Below are 23972 nucleotides of genomic sequence, written 5' to 3'. Positions count from 1 at the left end.
ATTCTACAATTCCTCTGTGGCCCGGCACACAGATGTTTGAGGGCTGGGAAATTCTGTGAGGCTGTTACCACATCCCACCTGCTCGTGGTAATGTGATGCTGATGTGAGATGCTGGGAAGGTAACCGCCGTCTCTCCTGTGTCTGTTCACAGAAGGGAAAGTCTGAAGAACTACTGAGTGCCTTGGGATGCCAAGACTTTCCTGCCACTTCTGACTGTGAGGACTTGCTGGTGGAGTTTCTGGAAGTCGATGACAGTGAGGACCAGCAGCTAATGCCAGTCCACTCGAAAGAACACCCAGGTCAAGGCGTGAAACCCCCACATCTGGATCCTGACAATGACTCTGGCCGCGGAAGCTGTGACAGCCCTTCCCTTTTGTCTGAAAAGTGCGAGGAACCCCGGGCCAATCCCCCCACGTTCCAAGTTCCTGAGGTCATTGAGAAGCCAGAGAATCCTGAAGCAACTGTTACCCGTGCCTGGGACCCCCAGGGCATCAATGTGAAAGGCAGAATCCCCTACTTTCACGCTGCTGGGTCCAAATCTTCAACATGGCCTTTACCACCGGCCAGCCAGCACAACCCTAAGTCCTCTTACCACAGCATCGCTGACGTGTGCAAGTTGGCCGTGGGCCCTGCAGGCGCACCAGCCACTTTGTTGGACAAAGCAGGGAAAGATGCTTTAAAATCCTCTAAAACCATTAAGACTGGAGAGGGGGACAAGGCAGCCGAGCAGGGGGAGGTGGGAAGCTCCAATTCCAAGACTGACCGAGACACGGCTTGGCTGCTGCCCCAGGAGAAGACCCCCTTTATCGCCACTAAACCTTTGGATTACGTGGAGATTCACAAGGTCAACAAAGATGGAGCACTGTCCTTGCTACCGAAATGGAAAGAGAACAGCGACCATGCAGAGAAGTCCGGGGCTCCGGAAACCAGCAGGGAGTATGCGAAGGTGTCCAGAGTCACGGATGACAACATCCTGGTGTTGGTGCAAGATCCACGAGCTGAAAACGAGGCTTTGTTTGAAGAATCAGCCAAGGAGGTTCCGCCATCACTTGCACAGAATCAAGCTGAGAAAGACTTGGCTTTCTTCACGGCGACGCCGAGCACCTACAGGCTCCAGCTGGGAGGGTTGGATTACCTGGATCCTGCATGCTGTATGCACCCCTTTCACTGATAGCTTAACTGATGGAATGATTGGTTAAAATGTGATTTTTTTTTCTTCAGGTAACACTACAGAGTACCTAAAATGAAATCTCTAGAGAATGCTGGAGAATGTAGTCAGATCGACACTACTCAATCTCACAGTTCGCGCCTTTTCATGCTCCATTTTCAACCACTGGCCTCTTCCTCCAACAGCTGATTCCAGAACAAATCATTCTGTTTCCTCACTGTGATTCGTAGATTTATTGTTTTTTTGCTATTAGTTATAATATTATGTGTTCAATGAAATCAAAGCACATTGCTTAGTGTTCTTGAGGGACAGTGCCAACATGTATATCCTGTGGAAAAGGCTTTCATGGTTTGGGATGTGACAGATAGAAATGAAATTGTCAAAATTGTTTGCCACAGGAAGATGACAAATAAGTGGAAGATGCCACGAAAACTGATTTTAAAAGCCAATTGCTGAACCTTTACATTCCTCTTTCATTTTATTAGGATTACCCAAATAGAACATATTTGAAAAAAGAACACATTCCAGAATACCTGACAAATTGTTTACTTCAGCTCCTACACTTTGCAGACACGTTGCCATAGGCAAGTAAAATGATGCCTCCAATTTTTTCTTAAAATTGTTGAATAATTAAACACAGATTTCTCCCCCTAAATTTTATTTTATTCTAAAGCCACCAGAGAATATAGTTTTGGCAATTAAAATTTTCTTATACAAGAGGCAAATGAATTTCATGTGGTGAACCCTTTTAGGATGTTTTCCTGCTTCATTTCAGCATAATAGTAGAAAAAAAAAATCCCAAAAGACTAACTTTAATTTAAAAGATAATTACAGCAGAATGCTAATGGAGATACTGCCTTACTGTACATATGAATTCTACTTTAATACAAACCCATAAGCTTAACTTGTATTTTTGAAGACTATTTTTCTATCACTTAGGTAAAATAAAAGAATATTTTCTATCTTCCCAGTACAGCTGTTTACATATTCAGTGGGTACAGTATTTTCTGCTACAAAGTTTAATGAGTATTTACAGCACATAGTAGGATATACAGTCCCTGTTTATGGAGTAAAATGCCATAGCGACCCAAAGCCCACTGAGGAATATAAAGTGGATGACAAAATTCAGTTTCCAACACCATGTAGTGTAGTTTATCTGATTCTTTTTGTCTCCAACAACAACTCCCACCACTACCAACCTAGGGTTTTAGGACTCTCTACAGACCAGAAATTATTTCTTCTATGATCTTTGGGCCACTCTAGGGCTTCTTTCCATCTATGAGTGAATCTTCCTAAAGCTACCATGAAAAAGGAAAGTGGCAATTTCTAATATGCTGTTTCGGAGAGAGAGGTTTGGTTTGGTTTGGTTTTTCTGAGAAATCTTGGCAAGAAAAAAAAAAGTAAGCCAAATCAGGAGTTAGTATCTCTCTGAAGTAGATCCATTTGCAAAATCTTGGCAAAGATGGCACTTACATCAGAAGTGTCCAAATAAAAGTTCTAGGAAACCAGTCATTTGTAGAGCGATGGGAACCACTCCAAAGGTCAGGGTCTGGTAGTAAGAATTTCCATGTCAGTTCCAAGGCCAGGCTCCTCAACAGGGGACAAAGCTTGGATCTTCATTTTAAAGGAGTCATCCATCTATGTGTGCAAATTGTCTCCCTCTGTTTTGCATTTTGCCTGATGGTAAATCCATTCTCTATTGCCCATTTACTAGCTAAACACAGAGAACTTGAGCATACCTCTGTGAGTTAAATCTTCCACCCCTAAAAGCCCATATTGATAGGAGCTGGACTCAGAGGTTCCCCGATGCTTGAGAGTGAAGACATTGCCAGTGATTTCAGAATTGCAAAAGCGATAGATATAAAGTTCTGTTTTCCCAATATACAAAAAACATCCTGTGACTGAGAGAAGTGTGTGGAAAAGTTGTCTAAGCTCATTCAGTCCCCTGGATCCTTTATCCCCAAAATGTCTGGGGACCAACTGCATCAGCATCACCTGAGTGCTGTTTGGAAATTCTGTTTGCAGAAGTTTAGGCCCCACTTCAGACCTACAGAATCAGAATCTTTATTTTACTAAGACGTCCAGACTATTCACATGCACTTTGAAATTTGAGAAGCACTTCCCTAGGTGTCCATTTCTACTAAAGGTCATTTTAGTGCACAGAAACAACCCTCTCTTGGAAAGTACAGATCAAGACTGTTTGACTTGCAATGAGCAACACTGTATGTAAGGATTATATTAGTGGTTTAAGATCCATTTAGTACTTAATCTTATGTGAATTAACATAAGAGGATGACTTACAAAAGTACACAAAACTTCCAAGAGGGCTAGGGAATACAGTCCACTTTGAGAGGCGTTGACCAAAGACAATGATCTTCAAAGCCAATACAGGCTAAACTTTGCCAAACAATAGTTCATTCTTCTCTTCTTCTCTAAGATATATATCAATCATTCCTGTAGCTTGAAAACTTAAAAATAATCTGCTTTTGACATATAATTTTCATATGTGGAAAAGTGTTATGGCTAAAGACTCAAACTAAATCTCTGAGAAACTAAATCTCTAATTAGCATCTCTAAGTCAAGATTTTAATTCTATGGTCAATTAGCATTATCTGAATTAAGGTTTTTTATGGCCTAACATATTTTCTATCAAGGAGACAGCTGTTCAAATGGAAGGGTACATACTGGGTTCTAGTCCTAACTGTTCTGCCTTAGAGAGACCAATTCCCTTCTCTGAGCTCCAGTTTCCTCTGAAGATGTTGGACCAAATAATCTCTAAGGTCCTTTTGAACTCTCTGACTCCTTGATTTCATCACTTACTAAATATTTTCCTTCAAAGATAATTAAAACTAATGCCTCATATCTTAATTAAACTGACAAAAAATTGCTCTTATCGTGGAATTACAAAGTAATTTTCAGTGATGTGCTCATTACACTTCACTTTTTAAATCATACATTCCAGTTGATCTTAATATGTCGCACATGCATTTTATAAGTGATGTAGGTACAGAATCATATTCTAAGATTATATGCAAATATATGTGTAGAAAGAAGAAGCATGAGATAGAAAAGAAACATTGAATAAGGCACTAATCTTTAGAAATATGATCTTGTACTGAATTAAGCCATACTCATTTCTTGCTGAGTCCAACAGCCTCAAATCTCTATCTGGCTATTAATATTTTCCTCTCATGATAAATTATGAACGATTATTGCACAGTATGCTCTAAGTTATAAAAAGTTGTATTTTTATAAACAAATACCTAACGAGTCCAGTTGGAAAGCACATGGAAACTGGATCTAGTCAATGAGTGACTTATGGAAACTTATGAGCCAAGCAGCAAAATGTTCTCTGGTCAGTTTTAACAAATGTACACAAGACCCCCTAATATGAGTACAAGTTAGTACCAACTGTGTCAGATATTTAAGATTCTGCATTGCTCTAATGATATTTATATAATAATATTTCACAGACTCTGCATTTTCCTAAGTGCCTAAGACCAATCCTGTTAGTCAAGCATATACTGAAGTCTCCCTTTAACTGGTTTGGTATGAGATCCAGGCAGTTTGACTCCTTGTCCTGTGTTGACCCAACCGATTTGGAGAATCCTGTGAGTTAATGATCAACCAGAGGCACCCTAGTTCCCGGACACAGTGTGGAGGAAGTCTGGCTGCCCATCATTTGCAGAAAGACTAGGCTCTGCCTTTAGCAACTTCCCTATCTCCTTAGAGTAGACAAGAAAGAAACAGATTTGTACACATTTTACAAAGTGCCTTCCTTCAGTTTTATTTTTAAAAAGTGTTCCTTTTGCAAGAAAAGTATACTGATTAGAAAGTAAACTTTACCTTATAAGGATTTTTTAATGTAACTGAATGGGGAGATGGAAAGAGGAAAAGCCAGACAGGGAACAAAAAAAAATGGTCTAAAAACCAACCAGCCAATGTTCAGCAAATTTTTATGTATTATTTAATTGAATTACCACAGAGCTGATGTGAATAGTGTAACTTACTTTGCCTGATTAAAAAAATGGAGTCTGGCTATGATTTGGGGATAAGCCTGCCACACTGTGATTTGAAACTCTCAATTGTAAAACATATCGATGCACTTCTAAATGTCATTGAACTGCATGCCTAGGCCTGAAAGGAAAATGCACACACATTGGAACTTTGTACACAGACAGAAAAATATTAATGATTTTGAATCACCATCCCCACTGTTGCAAACACAGCTTTGCTGTTGATGAAAACTTCATGTGTACTTCAGTGAACAAAATTCCTTTTCTGCCTTTTTGGCTCAAGCACAATAGTGTTGTCGCTAGGAGAGTGACAGAGCACTCAATGTCCAGGACTAAGTCACATCACTGCCACTAAATAGGCTCTCTGACCTTCGGTAGGTCCTTTAAACTCTGGTCACCAGTTTTCTCACTTGTTAAATAAGTGGGTTGGCGTAAAAGGTTTCTTAAACCTCTTGCAACTCTGGTTTTGATTCTCACAATCTGAGGAAAATCCAGGATTTCAGGTCAAATGCCCAGGTATAGTGCAAGAAAGTATTGCTGACAAGCCTTTGGACTGAGCAGTGAACATGGGACAGTGCGTCACAATGCAGAAAATAGAAAAATAGAGATCCACTCCTTCGAATCAGATTGATTTAACACCCTTGCTTCTCTTCTTTCTCCCTAGCTTTACATACTTGTAGTCTTTTTATTCCCTCCCTTCAGGGTATATTATTTTTCCTAAGACTTAGTAGCAACCATAGGATCTGCAAAAAATGAAATTATTTATGAACAATGAATTTGGCCCTGCAAAGGACTATGCCAAAGGTTAAATCAACCATGCAGATACCCAAGACCAAGTTGAAGGTCACACGTACACCCCATTTAGAGATTTGCATGCTTAGAAATTTGAGACCATGTTCATTAATTATTTAGTTAATTCAAAGGCCATTAATAAATCCAAACTATGTTGATGTCTAGATACTGGAGGTCTTAAGGAGAAATTTAAAAACACAGAATTATTGCTTCAGATCTAACCAGAAATTCTATTTATAATTATGACCTGGACTTATGATTAGCAAATTATCATCTGAAAATCAAACAGGAGTTCTCTCCCTAGACTTTTGATTTTCAGAAAGATGAGTTTTGGTCTGTGACCCTCATCATATCTATTTCATCGAAAGGAGAAAGATAGAAAAATTGAAAATCAAATGTTTCCAGAAGTTTGGGCATCTCAGGATTTTACAAAATGCCAAGTGGCCCACTAAACATAATTCTATTGGACATAGTGAATCTACAATCTATTTAGTGTTCTGAGTTTATGGCTAAGAGATGTACATAATTTGCATTCTCATATACCAGTGGCCGTGCTGTCTATATCAATTCCTTTGATTTTTGCTCCATTTCAATTTAGAAAGCACTAAAACATGTAAAGTAGAAACACTTGTCCCATTTATATGGTTGTGATCAATGAATAGAAGAACTCAGATAATCTTAATCTATTAATTAACATTTTACCTGCTGCTGATTAAAAAAAAAAAACAACTCGAAAAACCTTAGCAACTGAAGTAGTAATATCAAAAATAACCTTTAATAGTTATTATGGTCAAATTATGCTTCACCTGAATAAACTTCAAAATACAGTCTGAACTATTCTGTGCACATTTTGCAAATCCTGGGGGGAAATTATTTTTATTGTGTTATCTAAAATTGAAAAATGATATGGCAAAGATACCTCTGAAAAATAATTTATTTTATAAAATTCGTAAAAAAACAGATTTTGAATTTTTAAAAGTAACTACCTCCCCTTCATATCCTAACATTCTTCCTTCAAAGCTGCTTGTAGTTTAGAAAGAAAAGATGTCACGTCTCATGCTTTGACTATTTTTCGGTGGCATATTTGATGTATTTGCCATGTGACATTTCTGAATTTCAAGTAACCATAACTGTTATATTGTTTTGTATTATATCACTTTATGTGGTTCAAAAATAGTATATGCCACGTTGAAATATATAATCGTCATGTTGTGAAACTCGTCATGTAATACAAATGAAAATCAATATTTAATGACTTACAATCTATCCATATGTAGTTTCAATATGATTGTGTCTGTGTCTGTGAAGAAAACTGAAAACATATGTAATCACATATTTCTGTTGAAATTGTGAATATACTAATTTTTTTCTTATTCTTTGTGTAGAAGTAGGATCATATGCCATTCATTGTACAGCTGCTCTAGAGTATTAACTGTTTAAAGTACAATCTAAAAATTGTTTAAAAGTCAACCCCTTGGCTTTGCTTCATGTGACTGCTGATAGCTTCTTGAGTGTTACTTGCATCATGAGGCTTGCTTTTGTGCTTTCATGTTCAACAATAGAAGTGTCTCATGTGGAAACCAAAGCAATCTAGAACCAGCCTGTTGGGTGATTGTGTCTCCTGTAAAGCCATATTGAAGTGTAGCTATATAATAGCATAAAGGTCCATATTTTCAAAGCTATCACTACCTCTGCCTTTCCTCTTTTCCTAGAAAATGCCAAGCAAAATTCTTTGAGATTAAGTGAGAAATTAGAAGTGATTGTTACGATAAGTTGCTGGGGTTGTTTTTTGTTGTGTTGTTTTGTTTTGAAAAGAAAATACACTTTCTAATTCGCTACTTTGCAGGTTTATGCTATGGAGTCTGAATAACCATACTTACATTTTTACATTTTATAAAAACTGGCTGACAAGTTCAGAAAGAATACGTATTAAATTATCAGATGAAAAACATTACAAGACCATAGAGTTGCAGATTTTTTCTAACTATAAGTCTCCTCAAGGTAGTTGTCCAAAGCCATGATATTGCCTACAAATTGATTTCCTCAACCCCCCTAGAAACAAATCTTTTCCTTATTTGATTTTAGCCATCAGATATAATATGGCATGGGAAAAGTCATCCATTTATTAGAAATAATCTTGTTTTTATTTTAAAAATTCATTTCTGCATATAGCTATCATAATGTCTATTTTTTTTCTTTTTAGCCCTAAAGAATTATAGAAGACTATAGTCATCTGATTTGTTATCTTGCATATTTCATTCTGCAAATCTTTGGTTATTGCACTTTGTGCTTTCTGTTTTGTATGAATTTATTCATTTGTCTCCTTTTATCATGAGAGGACAACACAGATAGTTAAAGCTTTGTCAATACAAGGGGACATTATGCCAATTGCCATTATCATAACATCTTCATTTTTACTGCATGCCAAAAACAATGCTTGCCAAACAAAATCTTAGACATCCCAGTATAATATGGTCGTTATATCTCTATTCATATCATTATTGAAAATACCCAGCTCAGTGCCTGGCACGGTAAATGTGTATTTCCCTTGCCTGCCCCTCCTCTATTTTTTTTTTTCATTTAAAATGGAGATGAGCAAAATAACATGTGTGCGGCTAAAACAATTTCCTTGAATGTTTTTTGCCGCTAAAAGATCTGTAATCCAGGATATTATTTATACAAGTTGAACCAAAACAATTTTTCCCCTTTCTCTTCGTCCTTCCATACGATTGCAAGACAAACTTTCCCTCCCTTACCTCAGCCCATTCACATGAGAAGCTGCACTATAGAAGGCAAGATGGAACCAGGTGCGTAGAGAGCTAATAAGAGAAGCTCATTTAAATATCGTGAAATAAAGGAAGCGCCAAACCATTTTTTAAAAACACGGATTCCCTTTGAATGCTGTTATTCATCCATATTATTAAGGTCTTTGCTGACAAAATTTATCAGATGAAGTGTAAATGGATAACCTTTTACGTTTAATGGATGTAGACCTAGAAATCTTCACTACTGTTACAGAATTGTTACAAAATTGTGAAATGGTTTGTTTGAAAAATTCTTCTCTGCCTCCTCTTAATTCTTTAATGCCATGTCTTACAAAAGATTGAGAAATTTCTTTCTTATGAGAGTGTCATGCTCTAAAACTTGGTTTCAGTCAAAAAAAAAAAAAATACTGACTCTCCCCTGTGTACATTAGAGCCATCTGTCTTTAATTCTTGGGCCCACTTTTGTTTTTAAGCTGCAAAATTTGAAGTATCTGTCACCAGACACAGGATTCATACAATTCATGATGAGCTGAAGAAGTACTATGGAGCTAATTTTCCAAAAGTATTGCATGTGCTTTCCTGAAAGAAAACAGAAATTGTATATTGCCACATCTTGCCAGAACCCCATCTGAAACCTTAACCCTGTCACACTTCCTGCAACTTACTAATCAAGTATGGGTTTTAAATCTCACCAAGTTTCTAGGGGCTGGGATATCCCCAACTTCTATTTAAGGGAAACCTTGAAGTCTTGGGGTGAGGAGGCAGGGATGGGACTGGGGGAATTTAAGATATAGGGTTATTGAAGAGATCCCAGCAGGGACCTTCCTGGCCAGAATATGGGAAGAGCAAATCCTACTGGCTTTACCTTTGAGAGTCCCTTCAAATCATGCAGGTGAAACTGGATCTGTTTTTCACATTGTCAAATGTATTCTACTTTGGAGGTCCCAATGTCCAAACTGGAATTCTTTCATCTACAACGTCCTCCACCCTCCCAACACCACCCCTCAACTCCTGCTGCTCAAGCTAACAAGCATTTTTCTCGTGTTATGATCCGATTCACATTAAAATGTACGCTTACAAACTGACTTGAAGCACAGGTATTTTTATGAATGCAATAAAGTGTTTTCTAAGGAAATGCAAGAGGATGTCAGTCAAATAAAACACCTTGTGGATGTTGGTTGGTGAACACTGGTATGAGAAAAAGGAGCTCAGGAATTTTTATTACTGTATTTATAAATGTGTTTGAAAGAATTTGTAAATGCCACAGGTACATTTTTAAGGTGATATGTTTGGTCCTTATAAAATTATTAAAAATTACAAGGTGAGCTTAAATGACATTTGCCAGTTTTACTTTACATGATCAATATTGATACTGTTGCTGAACTATGTAACTTTATGATGCATTTTTCAATCCTTTTTCAGAGCAAATGCTTTTGCAATGGTAGCAATGTTTAAATTGACTTAATAAATTATTTCCTGAGCAATGATTTTTGGAGGGTTTTTGTATGTATATGAAACATGTATTACATGAAAAATGCAACTTAAGACAAGTTCTTTTCTGTGTTCCAACAAACCTTATTAGAACATGATTTTTAAAAGAAAATGAAAAAAACAGCACTTTAAGCCTCTCTGGAAATAAAATATGCAGACACATGCTAAAACATTTATCTTACGACACTCTTACCCATAGCTTTTTTTTCAGGCATGAATTTTTGCAGTCATCTTTCAACAGCTTCTCTGATTTTATTTTCCCACTAATTCTAAATCAAAACTGAACCTTGCTCCCAACTGAGCCAAATTCTGCATCTCTCTCCACTGTCCTAACTTCCCCTAGTCTTTATTCATTTGCCAGACCTGAGCCTTGAAAATGCAAACATGCTTGGAAGCACCCAGAACGTCCTTGGACGTTCTCCTATGAAAAACCAAGAACAATCCAAACCAGTTTCCAAATCTGAGATAATGATCAACTTTTTCAAATGAAATTGAAGCCACAAACTTAGTGCCAAAGATTCTTATTTTTTTTTTGTTTGCTTCTTCCTGCCTTGAATTATCCTACTTCTTCACTTAAAACCAGCTATGATTAACTCATCCATTTATGATCTTTTATTTGTTGCATAAAATATTTCATGAACCCTTGAAAATTACATAAACATAACAAAGACCCATTACCAACATCCAAATCTTATAAATATTTTACCTTATCTGTTCTATGCCCTTTTCTTTTTTTAACAAATCACAGATTTGTGAACACCACAGATAAGGAGATATGGCAATTTACACCCCTCAGCAACCAAATGTTCTACTTCCCTCTTTAGTGGTAGCCACAATCCTGCAGTTATTATACATCCTTGCTGGCTGTTTTTAAAATGCATTCACCTTATATCTATGTATCCATAAATAATACATTCAATCATTTGGGGTGTCTGTGAATTTTACATAAATAATAGTCTACATTATTATGCACTTTAGGTTTTTTTTCACTCAGCATTGGGTTTTTGAGATACAAATAGCTTCTGATCAAATTTTTATTTTCATTATTAGAAGTGACTGCAATGAGCATTCCTATGTCAATCTCATCTTGTATGAGCTTCTCCAGCATATATCCCTAAAGGTGGAATTGTTAGGTCATGTACAATGCATATCTTAGCATTTCCTAGATATTGACAAATTGCTGTCTTTTCAAGGTATTTGTACCAATGTATTCCCCTGCCATCAGTAGGAGTTCCCATTTCTCTTCACCTTTATCATTACCTGGTCTCATCACATGTTTTAATTTTTGACAGTTTGATGAACAGAAAATGATATATTTTTGCTATTTTAATTTCCATTTCCCTGATTAGTTCATCTTGTATCTGCATAACTTGTCTTTAGCTGCTTATCTTTTATGCCATCTTAGTCATCTTCCAAGTCTCTATGCCCAAATCTTAGAGCTTCTCTTCTGATTCATTTTTCTGTTTATCTATCTCTGCCCCAGTGCTTCACTGTTTTATTACAATACTTTATACAAGTCTTATTATCTGGTATATTAATTCCCATACCATCATACCTTTCTTTAAAATTATTCTGGCTATTCTTGGCCATTTATTCATCATATGAATTTTGAAATGAGCCTATCAAGCTTCCTAAAAAAAATTATATTGAGAACTAGATTGTGATACCTTGAATTTATATATTAATTTTAGGAGAAGTTATATCTTTATAAATATTGTGTCTTCCTAATCATGAACATGATATATCACTTCCTTTACATTGGTCTTCAATAAAACTTTATACTATTCTTCATAATTGTTTGCATGCATTTTATGAGATTCATTCCTATGTATCATATAATTTCTGTTGCTATTATAAATGCAACAATAGCAACAGATATTTTTTAAATTAAAAATTACTAAAAAGAGATAATTTTTTTAAATTATCTTGTTCTAAGTGATCATGGCTGGCATATAGAAACATCCACTGATTTTTTAATATTGATCTTGCATCCTGCTATTAGTTCTTATAGTTATTAGTTCTTATAATTTGTAGGTTTCCTTGGATTTTCAATTTTTACAACTGTGTCATCAGAAAGTATTAATATCAACTTTGTGCCTTCTTTTCCAGTCCTCATCCCTCTTATTTCTCTTTCTTGATCTATTTCCTAGGATAGGGCTTCCAGTACAGTGTTAAATAGAAGCAGGATAATGGGCATTCTTTCTTGTTCCTAACTTCAAAGAGAATGCTACTCAAAGTTCACTATTACATATAATGCATCATGTGGGTGTAGGGGCCAGGGAAAGCTTCCCCTTCACCCTCTGAAGTCTCACTGAAAATCACTGACGAAAGGTAAATTAATAGGAGGAAAGGCATACACATTTTTTTGATCATAATTTTACATGACACGGGAGCCTTCAGAATGAAGACCCAAAGATACAGGGGAAATTGTTGATTTTTTATGTTTAGGTTCAACGAAGTATGGACAGCCGTGTAGAAATATGATTGAACAAAAAGTGTATGATCTAACCCTAATAGACTGAGCAGAGAAACTTGGTAAGACCTGTCTGTCTAGATTCTTTTTGGCTTCTCTGTGCAGCTTTCCTTCCTTCTCGGTATGGGGCAGGACCCTCTCTGGAATGGGGATCCTACAGTCAATTGAGGTAAATCAGATAATTTCTTTATGGACAATTTTTACACAGAAAGTCAGGTGGAGAGTCAGAGTAATATTTTTAGGTTTTATGGCTGGCTTTGGGGAAAATGGGTTCTGGTTTCTATGACTCACCTTGAGAAAGAAGAATTCTAGTTTCCATGGCTAGCCTCCGGGGAGAATGAGGGGCCAGAGACAGGAGGGCAGGGGGGCAGAGAGAGCAGCTCTGGACTCCAAAAGTGTTTACAAATATCCTTAATTATGTTAAAGAAATTCCTTAGTTTGCTAATAATTTTTTATCATTAATTGGTGTTAAAAGTTTTCACAATCTTTTCTACATCTATCAATATGATCATGTAGCTTTTCTGTTCATTAATGTGTAAATTATCAGACAATTACTTTAAAGAATATATTTTAAAGTTAAATTATCCTTCCATTCTTGGGATACACCTCACTTGTACATGATGTAATTTTTAAAAAAATTTTTTTATTTCAACATATTACAGGGGTACAAATATTTAGGTTACATATGTTGCCCTTGCCCCACCTGAGTCAGAGCTTCAGGCATGTCCATCCCCCAGATGGTGCCCACCGCACCCATTAGGTGTGTATATACCCATCCCCTCCTCCCCTCTCCCACCTGCCCAACACCCGATGAATGTTATTACTATAATACATTATGTAATTTTGCAAACATTATTAGATGCAATTTGTTAAAATTTGATCTAGGATTTTTGCATTTATGAGATTTGGCTTTTTTTGCTGCTTAATATATCATTTCCTGAGATGATTTATAAGTTAATATCTACTAGGATTGTTCTATTTCTTAGAATTCTATCAATTTTTGCTTTTACAATCTGAATTGTTTAAATCAGCCAATTCTCTAATAATTACTATAGGAACAAGATATAATTAAAGATCCTTGTCTCATAATTCATTGTACCTGAGGTCCCCCAATTTTTTTTCTTTCTTCAATTCCACAACTGCTAAATGTGTTAGGAAAGGGAAATGATTACTTTGGAAAAGTTGTTATTTATCCTCGGTATCTCTAACCGGACCCTGCTTTGTCATGGACAGGAATCTGGGGGCGAAGAGCAATGTTCAGTTACACTCAGGACTTAACTGAAGCGTAATTGGTCAACCTGTGTGCAAAAGCCTCCCCTACAATTATTAACATGACAACAGAATCTCCACATTTCCACAGTTGCCAAATATTTTTTTTCAAAGAAATATCTCAATATTTCCCTACCTGATGAAATGCATTCTGTGCCTTCAAAGCTATTCATTGTTTAAGAAATAGAGAATTTCAGGGCGTGGTAAGAGGCTGATGCTTTGACCTTCCCACTAACCATTGTATAAACTGGGGTGGTTCCTTGTCTTATGTAAAATGGAGAAAATGATACCTGATTTACTCAAAAAACAGAGAAGGGAGTGACTCAGAACAGATGTCTTTTAAAGTCTCTTATAACTCAGATGTAACATCTGTTGAATCAGAGTTGTGCCTGTGAACCAAGGGTAAGATCTTGGATTGATATTCCAAGTGATTTCTAGGCTGAGGATGAAGATCAAAAGGGAATCTAAGTTTCATCCTCATTCTAGTTTTCAGATTCAGTGGATGTAATGTAATTCTACAGAGATCAAAAGAATGAACACCTTGGCAAAAGTTTTGTGCAATGTTAGTTGAATTATGAATTGATAACATCTTATTGGGGTGCATTTAAAATGTACATACATTTTGACTTAGGAATCCTTCTTCAAGGAACTTATCCCAAGAAAAAATTAATTAGTCAAGTGCATGAAATTCTCTGTCCTAAAATGTTGGAAACAATCTAGTTATCCATCAAAAGGAACTTATTAAATAAAACGTATGGAGACTTTCAGTTTATGAAATGGCATGTATATACACAGATATACACATGTAGAGAAAGATTTCTGAAAGAGCATTTACTAAAATATAGTGGTCAGATTTGCTGTGATTGATACTTTCTTTTTTATACTCTTCTAGACTTGAGTTTGTTTGTTTTAACAAAAGCACATATTAGGTTAAGGAAATCAGAAAAAAAAATTTTTTTCTTTTAAATGAAGAAAGCATAACATCTCAATACCCCCCTAGAAGTTATTCCAAATGTACCATTTTGCTTCCCTGGTCTAGGCAGCTCCTGACATTGGGTACCTATCACCACAACAATCTCTAAATTTATAGCCCAAGAAAAATCTCAAGTCAAGAGAGACTATAGCCTGCGGCATTCGCAAAGGCAAAATTGACCACAATCCAGCAGAGCTGAAGAGCATATGCCAGACTTCAAGAACTCAACATTTTCTCCCTCAGGCCAACCACACACAGACTATACACCTTAGGGAGAGGCTGTGTGTCCGCTGGCCTCAGTGACATGGGTCACTCCTGCAGCAATTGACCAGCCAGATCATATAACCCCTCTCTACTGCCCCCAAAGCAGAATGGGCTGGGAGCCCATGCAAAAGGGGACAATTTACATTGAATTTCGCATACTTTCTCTGCTTATCTGGCACCCTTTCCTGTGGACACTCCTGGGTGTTGGTGAAGGGTGTGGCCAAGTCAGTTAGTTGTCTCCCCTGTAGGGTGACCCAAGATTAACAGCACCCACCCAGCCCCATGCACTTGACACCCTAGTTCTGGTTGCTTTTGTCACTGTCACCAGTAGACGCTGCCACACCAAGCAATGGGAAACCTGGAAGAGATGAACTCATAGCAACTTGGTTGGAGCTTAAAAACATGGCTCTAAGTGGGGAAAAAAAAGATACATATTTGCATAAATTAAAAATGTATTCACCTTAAACAATACACACTTCACAGGAATTCATGCCAAAAAAAAGGATATGTATTAAACACACTTGATAGTTGCCTATGGGAATTGGGGCTGGGGCGGCAGGAGTAGAATAAATGGGAATTTAAGAAGTTAAAAATATAATACAAATAAAACACACTAACTCCTCAGCTCTAAACCATTTGCCTCCCTTGGGCACCTAAGGGGATGCGCAGCTGTCCAGAACCTTCCCTAGCCATTTGGTGCCCTCTCCGCCTTCCCTCTCAATGCCTCTTCCCCCATGGTAGCCTTGTCTCTCTCTCTAAGACCCCCAAACCAATTTCGTTATTCATTCACTCACGCAGACGCTCCCCCTTGCTCTCTTATTCACACCCCTTGGTTCTCAGTCTCTGATTCCTTCTGCCACACTCGCCACCAGCCTGCCACAGAGAGCAGCTCACCCTGATGCTGCCCGGAGCTAACAAAGCTAATGCACGTGACCTTTGCTCAGTCAGCCTGCTTTGTCTTCTCTTCTCTTCATTCATCTTCTCTTCTCTTCTTTTCTCTTCCTTCTCTCTCTCCCCCACCCTCCCTTTCTCTCCCCCCTGAAGCATTGCTGCTAGCAGTGGGCGGCTCTGGGCCTGGCCTAAAGCCATTGGCAGTCCCCGCTACAGGATTTCCCTTCTAGAGCCACCGCCCCCTCTGAGTTTCAAAGTCCAGCCGGTCAGTGAGCAGCTGGAGACCATCCCACCGCTGCTTCCATGCGGCTTTGCTTCCTGACTGGGAGAGATGACTCTAGTCTGGAGACATTTGCCAAGAGCCTTGGGCCTGGTGACCTCTCCCAGGACCCCCAAGCCACATCCTTCCATGAGCCGTGAGTAGAAACCGGGGTGTGGATCAGCAGAGGGTCTCCGAGACGGGCAAGCCTGAGGGCTGAAGCCTGTTGCCTGGGATTCTGGAACGTTAGGCCTGGGTGGGGTCTTCAAGACCGGGCATGGAGCACAGAGGCTCACCCTGTCACCAATGCCAATATGTTGTAATGCCTCCTTTTGTCCTGAAATGAAATTCATTCATAATGAAACACAATTTCAAAACAATAATAACTGCAATATGAAAATGAAATCAATTTGAGATCAAGTATTAACTTCTATATATAGATGTCTAGAGATGACTATTTTAAAAGACATAAAGCAAAGTGCCACCATGCCATTAGGAAGTAGGGCCACCCCTCAATGCTGACAAGGAGACTCTGAGAAGGGCTGTGATATTCCCAGAGTCCCCCACACCCTTCCTTCCACTCAGACTCTGCTCTCTCTGCAGCGGAAGCAGAAAATGTGGGGAGACCTGAGGGAGCCCCACAGGTGGCTTTAGGAATTATGTCCTATGTGGTCCCAATTATCACATGATCTTGTGTGGCAAGAAGTCCACCACCTCCTCACCAATTTTCCCTGTGCACACAATAGCGTGAGCAGCTATCTGCATGTTTGTGTGCCATACTGCAGTCCTGTGTCCAACAGGTATGAATGGCCCTTATCCATTTCCTGCCGTGATCTCCTTTGTCTTCATTTTCCCCTCTTGTTTCCTTTTTCTCTCTCCTTCCTTCCTTTCCTATTTGGTTCTTTCCCCCTGACAACTGCAATTTTTTGAAATTTAATACATGACTGATACTTTCAATCCATTATCTGCTTTCATCTTCAACCAAACCTGTGAGTGAGTACCATTATCCTCTTCCATGGAGGAGGAGACAGAAGAATAAAGAATCATTTTGAAATGTGGTCAAAGACAAAAACAGAGAAGTGACAATTTGGGATTCAAAGCCAGGTCTGTCTGACTCCACATTCAGACTGGTTCCACCAGGCACTGTCTTCACGTCCCCAATTCTGCTTGGATTTCTCTTTTCCCTCAGTCAGGTCTTTTGCCCAAAACATCACTTCATTCCATTTTCTCAGAAGCAGCAAAATTATACCCAGAGTCTCATGCTCAGTAAGGAAGAAACTATGCTGAAAAGTGCCGGCTGTGGACACAGCAAGAGAAATGCCCTGTTGGCTGCCCCTTCCCCTTTCCTACCCTGGCCGCTAAGGGTTGTGGAGCTGGACTGATGGTGGCAGCAGGTGGCCTCAAGAGGACAGGTGCCTAAAATCTTGATCAACTCATTAGGGACTCCTTACCATAGGTCCACTAAGGAAACTACACAGGAAAAAGTAACTTTGCAAACCCATACCACATGGACCTGAATGCCACACTTGTCACCTGGCCTTTCAAAAACCTTTGGGGACTTTTATGCCAACTATTTTCTTACCTACTAAACCTGGATCTGTGCTTGCTTGTGTTTATTCAACCAAACACACATTCATTGAGCACACTCTTGTTAAGCACCTGCTGTGTGCAAAATATACATTCAGTCAAGGTAATTGAGCATCTATTATGCACCAGTGGTGCAGATGTAGCCACAGCAAAGGCAAAGCCTCTGCCCTTGTGTATTCTAGAAAGGAGGCAGAAATAAATAAATAAACAAGTGAACATTTTTTTAAAAAAAAAGTACCCAGTAGAGATACAAGCTATGAATAAAGCCAAATCAGGGTAAGGGGATAGAAAGATAAAATGGGAGGAAAGGGAAGTGGGAGACGTGAGACAGGGATGTCACCACGTTTTAAGTGTTGTCAGATATGCAAAAACAAATAAATCACAATCTTTGTATATACCTACATACTTACTGTATGATATTCCTATGTATAAAATATTCAGCCTCGTTTATGCCTGATATGCACACTTAGGGCTGAATATGTATACAAAGTTATAGAAGCAATCTGTTTTTAGTATAAAAGAGTGGAGAAACTATCTCGGCGGTGCCTTCTTTCCTATAATTAGCTAATGACTATGAAATTTATAACATTTCCAAGCTCTGAGTCTGAGAGCTGCCAGCTCCAGCGCAGGGGAGCAGGTAAGAAAAAGTTTCTCCCCCAACCAATCACTGCCCCTCACACAGCCAGACCCCAGCAAGGCTCCAACAGCCTCTGTGAGAGGGGGCCTGGAAAACCCTCAACGCCTTGAGGGGCCTTCAGACTGCCCAGGCCCCTCCTTTAATCTGCCACTGCCTCCTCTGCTCTAAGATTGATACAATCTTCCTTTCCTAACTCAAGGGCTAGGAGCTGACTTAGGACCTATCCTAAGTGTCAAATAAGATACCAAATGTGACAAGTTTATTTAAAGCTACCTAAGATGCTATACAGAAATGAGACATTATTAGCATTTTAGTAAATCACACTGTCTCCATCGTATATTTTCAAGTATTTTATAAGATTTTTTTGTTTGGGTTTTTTTTTTTTTTTTTCATTTTAAAGGGTGAGGAAGCCTGGTAAATCCTTCCTCTGGGTTGAAAACTGGTTGTGGATGTTGGGAAAATCTTTATTGTTAAAGAATTTCCCCTGGAATTTCCAAATGCTCATGAAAATTGATTTCTCACACTTACCTTGCCCAGTAGGTTTTCCCTTTCTGATATCATGATTTTGGGGAAAGGAAACAAAGTTAAGGTGATCTGATTGCTATAGAACTCTGTGAGAATTAGGCAGCTGGAAAATTAAACCCAGCTACTCACTTGGCATTTATTACATAACAGTGGTCCAGTTCTCCAAATTGAATTTCATCTTTAAACATCTTGAGTTGTTCACGTGAATTAAAGTAGAAATTGGTGCATTGAATTTAAGTCATTAGCTGTCATCTATGGTTAGCCTTAAAAGGCACTATCCAATCAGTTAAAACAATAAAAACAAAAAAGAAAAAGCTTATTCAGAAATAGACCTAGGATTTAGTTTTATTACCTCAAATCTCACTTATCCCTTCCCCCACTCTACCCTAGCTCTGTCTCTGCCCCCTACACACACACACACACACACACACACACACACACACACACACTTTCCAACAACCCAAGAAAAGCTTTATTAACCCTCAACTCTTAAGTCATCCTCAAAACATAGGCTATTTGGAATGAAAAATGCATGCAACTATCTATATATTTCAATTTCAATTTTTTTCTGGCAAATAATGAAAATCGAAGCATTTTTACATCTTTTTGCCCATCGTTTATTATTATTCCTATTATTTTTGAGTTTTGGTTTTTCATTGACAGGCAATATATTTTGACAGGCAATATATTTATCTTCCTTCTTTCTTCCCTCCTTCCTTCTTTCCTTTATTCCTTGGGGCAGAAGTTTATGTATTTCCTTTGGAGCTCTCACTACATAATCATATGCTTATCATGTTAGTGAATGAGTGAATGAATAAATCTGCCTTTACTGTCTAAAACTTGGGATTTTTTCTATCAAGTCTTTCTCTTTAATTCCCACCCTCCTCTAACCTACTTTCATAATTCCTATGACCTTGGAGTCAAGAGAGCTTATGGCCTCTGCGATGGGAGACTCCAATTTTGCAGATGGAAAAATGACATTGAGGAAGTAAAGGGATTTTGAATTCGTAGAAACACTCAGAATATTTTTTTCCATCTCAGAAGAATAACTAATGCAAAGAGACACAAAGAAAAGCTTTCAAAAGGTGAAATTCTCAGAAAACTTAAGCTATCTCTTTTTTGTCATGTCTACCCATAGATAGCCAAAAGCCACTTGCTTTTAAAGAGCAAATTAATGACATTAGTGATAATTTAGAGCAGAAAAAATGAATGGGCTCTCTTTGAAAGAAGAGATATTCAGAGCTGTTACTTTCCAACTTCATTTAAAAACACAATTGATCATTATGTTTCTCAGGACTATGACTTCATAGCCACACAAAACACCAACATTTCATTCACACCTTCAAACCTTCATGCTGGATATGAGACATCATTTCCTTAGTTCTATCCACCTGTAAAATCATTTTGATGTTGACCTTAATCTTCAAAACTAGAAGCATTCTTTTGCAAGAGTACTCAGGTCTCTAGAAATGTCTTCCAGCTCTGATGTTCTGATTCCATTATTCAATCCGTTGCTATAGAGAGGACAAAGTCTGCACTGGCAGAGACGGGAGATGGTGGCAGATGAATGAGTGAAAAAAAAAAAAAAGGCTAGGAGTCAGGAACTTGAAGTTTTGTTCTTGTTCTCCAAATAACTAGCTTGGTGACCTTAAATTATTAATAAGTCACCACCTTAGGCTGGTTTCATCATCTATACAATAAGCATTTTGACACACACCAAAAAATCTAAGGTCCCTCTTAGCTCCAAATGTGTGATGATTGTGGTTCAGCTTCTCTCTCTGCTTTGTCATGGTCTTGTGTTGGCAGCCTTTGTTTTGGATGGAGGTTTTATCTTCCAGATCTATTTTTATGTGTTTTTAATACAGTACATTGCCTAACACCGGTCTCTTTTTATTCCTTGCGAAATTAATTCCATGTATATTGAGCACCGACCACATACCAGGCACTGTCTATGCAGGAGGATTCAGGCACTAGGCAGCTCAGAGCCTAGAAAGCACCTCTATTAGCAAAAAGGTTGGACTCCATCAATATACTGCATTGGCAGAAGTTTTGTCCACTGAGGAAAGACTCGACATGGAGTAACATGGGCCATTTACCTGGACTCAGCTTCCCAAGCTTGTGAGGGACTGCAGTAGATTTTTTTTTCTGGACTAGATTCAAGAGGAACTATCTTCCCCCCCCCCACCCTCCATAAAATGTGTTATTGAGATACCCAGCTTTTGCATCCAAATCAAAGGCTGATTAATAAAATGATTTTTAAAAACTAAGAAATAAAATCACCCAAGCATTTTAATTCAGGTAACTATAGGTGATTTTCACAAACAGACCTATGCCAGGCTCGGTTGAGGATCCTAACTCACTTCACTTTCAGTAGGTGTTTCCTGGACATCAGTTACCAAGTTCAGTCTTCATACCAAACCCAGAATGCCTCCGTGTGACTTCACGCCCGAAAGATACCAGGTAAGATTTGGGGTTTTAGGAAAACCCAAAGAGGTACTTTCTTTTGGGAAGTCCCAATTGTTTCTTAGAATCAACAATAAATGGGGGTATACTTTAAAATACCTAAACAACTGGAATTGGAATGTTCCTAACACAAAGAAATGTCAAATGCCTAAGGTAATGGATACCCCAATCACCCTGATTTGATTAATTCACATTATATGCCTGTATCAAAACATCACATGTACCCTAAAAAGACATACAACTATTATGCACCCATAATAATTAAAAATTTTAAAAAGAATGACCCACAAATGGCCCTGCTTGCCACTAAAGCTATCCCATCCCAGATATTCTATCCTTTAAGTCATTTAATACTGGCATAAGAATTGGGGTGCATGTGTGAGAGAGAGAAAGAGAGGACAATAAAGACCATGCACGACGATGTCAGGGAAATACCGACATCACAAATGCGTTGGCACACACTTGCTTTAAATAAAAAAATGTTGTTCTCTTTTTGACTGATTCATGTAGCAACCTCCTGATCTGACCTTCCTGAGTCCTCCATACCCAAATTATAAAGTTATCTTTTTGTTCTCATGCTAATAAAAAGTAGACTGGTGCTCTCTCACCCTTGCTCTCTCTTCTCCCTCCCCTCCCCCCCCCCCCCCACACACACACACACACACACATACACACAATAACTCCTTTATTCTACATAATACTTGCAGGTTAGAAATTGTAGAATCAACAGAGAGTCAAGAGGGACCCACAAAGAAGGGAAGAACGGGAGAGAGATTTTGTAATTTGAGACACAAACATCAGCAGCGCTTCATTTGATTTTTATTTTTAAAAAAAACCACCACAAAAATGACTTATTAGTTCAGACTACTTACTTATTAGTTCAGATATTTGCTTCCAAGGTCCATTTTTTAATAAGTAAAATCAATTCAAAGCCAAGGTTTTCCACTGAGAGGTAGAAACTCCAGCCCCTTTCTTTGTATTTGATCTAGAAAGGGACTGAAAGGCTACAAATAATAATTTCCCCTCCATAGAAGGAAGGACTTTAACTTCCTGCAAGGAGGGTGCTGGGCGAGTGTACCCACCTGCGAGCCTCTCTGGGGCAGCGTCGCCCTGTGCGGCTCACCAGAGAGACTGGGCCTGTTAACTGACTGCTGATGATCTAGCAAGAAATGTAGAGTTACGGAAGAGGGATTTAAAACCGTGTTTGTCTACAGTCCCTTGCCTACGACCATGTCCTGGAGATCCACAAGCGACATCTTTCTCCGGTGGCAACAGCGTATTTCCAGAAGCCCTTGCTGCTCCACCAGGGCCACATGGAGTGGCTATTTGATTCCGAGGGAAACAGATACCTGGATTTCTTTTCCGGAATTGTCACTGTCAGTGTCGGTCACTGCCACCCGTGAGTATCCTTAAGATCCCAGGGTCTTAATTCCAGAAGAATATATGGAAAAGAATCACGTTAGTGACTCAGAACCCCTGATTCATTTAACCCCTGGTTAAAAAAATGTTACAGATTGTGGCTGACATACTCCATGCTATTTCCTGAGTATAAAATCTTGACCCTGTACTTTTTCTTTCCTTGACGATGCAGGAGTTTGTCGTTTTGCTTGTACATGCACCATGGCACGCACCATGTGGCCAGAGTGTTGCTGTGTGCACTTCTCATTCGCAACAGCCTCCCAAAAAGAGGGAGGCAAGGACAGGCAGGAAGTGAAAGGCCGGTGGCTCTCAGAGGAGCAGGGGGCAGATATATGGAATAAGGGATGATGAGAGATGAGAAGTAATTTCTAGCCTGGCAATCTTCTTCGTGGACTCTGAGAGATGCAAGAGGAAAAAAAGAATGATAAGAGACAGACACGATCCTAGCTGGAAATTTACTTGGAAATGTATTGGTCCATTAATCTTCAATTGCCCACAGTATTGATCATCAACTCACCTACCCAAATGCCCTTTGACGTGTTCTTCTGAGGTGCTTTTGGGTTCTGACCAATAAAACTCACAGTAAATGGGAAGAAAATAAATCAGCAAGTCTAAAGCACACTGAATAGGTTTGGGCCCTGCTGTCGAAGCAGGAGGCAGAGTCAGGAGGTAGGGAGCGAGGGCCTCGGGGCCCAGTCCTCATCTCCTCCTCCCCGGCCTTCTCTGACCTCCACCGTCTCCAGAGGCACTTGTCCCATGCAAGGTGCCAAAGAGCATCCAAAATAAATTTCAGATTATTTTGACTTCAAACATAGGACAAACAAACATAAGAGAAGTAGAGAGAAATGGAGTAGAGAATGATTTTAAACACTGTCATTGAATCCTCCCAATAACATGTCACACTGCCCCCGTTACGAGACCACTCGCACTCACACAAAATAAATACACTCGCACTGGCTTTCACTACCTCAGTGCTTCTC

The 23972-nt window shown here is 38.7% G+C and overlaps 2 protein-coding genes across 4 annotated transcripts in view; both read left to right on the top strand.

Moving 5' to 3' along the window:
* Positions 1-4224, top strand: part of PRLR (prolactin receptor) — a 144071-nt gene extending 139847 nt beyond the window's left edge. For both annotated transcript variants that reach the window (XM_020290061.2, XM_012758132.3), the window contains exon 10: positions 152-4224. In XM_020290061.2, coding sequence (XP_020145650.1) covers positions 152-1171 — 1020 coding nt within the window. In that variant the 3' untranslated portion in view covers positions 1172-4224. The remainder of the gene's footprint in view (positions 1-151) is intronic.
* A 12146-nt stretch (positions 4225-16370) lies between these two features.
* The window catches only part of AGXT2 (alanine--glyoxylate aminotransferase 2), a 36116-nt gene continuing 28514 nt past the window's right edge, over positions 16371-23972 (top strand). Inside the window, exons 1-3 of one of the 2 annotated variants that reach the window (XM_012758142.2) lie at positions 16371-16518; positions 21485-21570; positions 22788-22972. In XM_012758142.2, coding sequence (XP_012613596.1) covers positions 16434-16518; positions 21485-21570; positions 22788-22972 — 356 coding nt within the window. In that variant the 5' untranslated portion in view covers positions 16371-16433. Of the gene's footprint in view, positions 16519-21481; positions 21571-22787; positions 22973-23972 lie in introns of both variants that reach the window. The other variant, XM_012758141.2, reaches the window with a different exon arrangement.

The sequence above is a fragment of the Microcebus murinus genome, chromosome 11 (genome assembly GCF_040939455.1).
Source record: "Microcebus murinus isolate Inina chromosome 11, M.murinus_Inina_mat1.0, whole genome shotgun sequence".
NCBI lineage: Eukaryota > Metazoa > Chordata > Mammalia > Primates > Cheirogaleidae > Microcebus > Microcebus murinus.
Note: the sequence above shows the minus strand (reverse complement) of the source record. Positions and strands in the feature narration are given on the sequence as shown.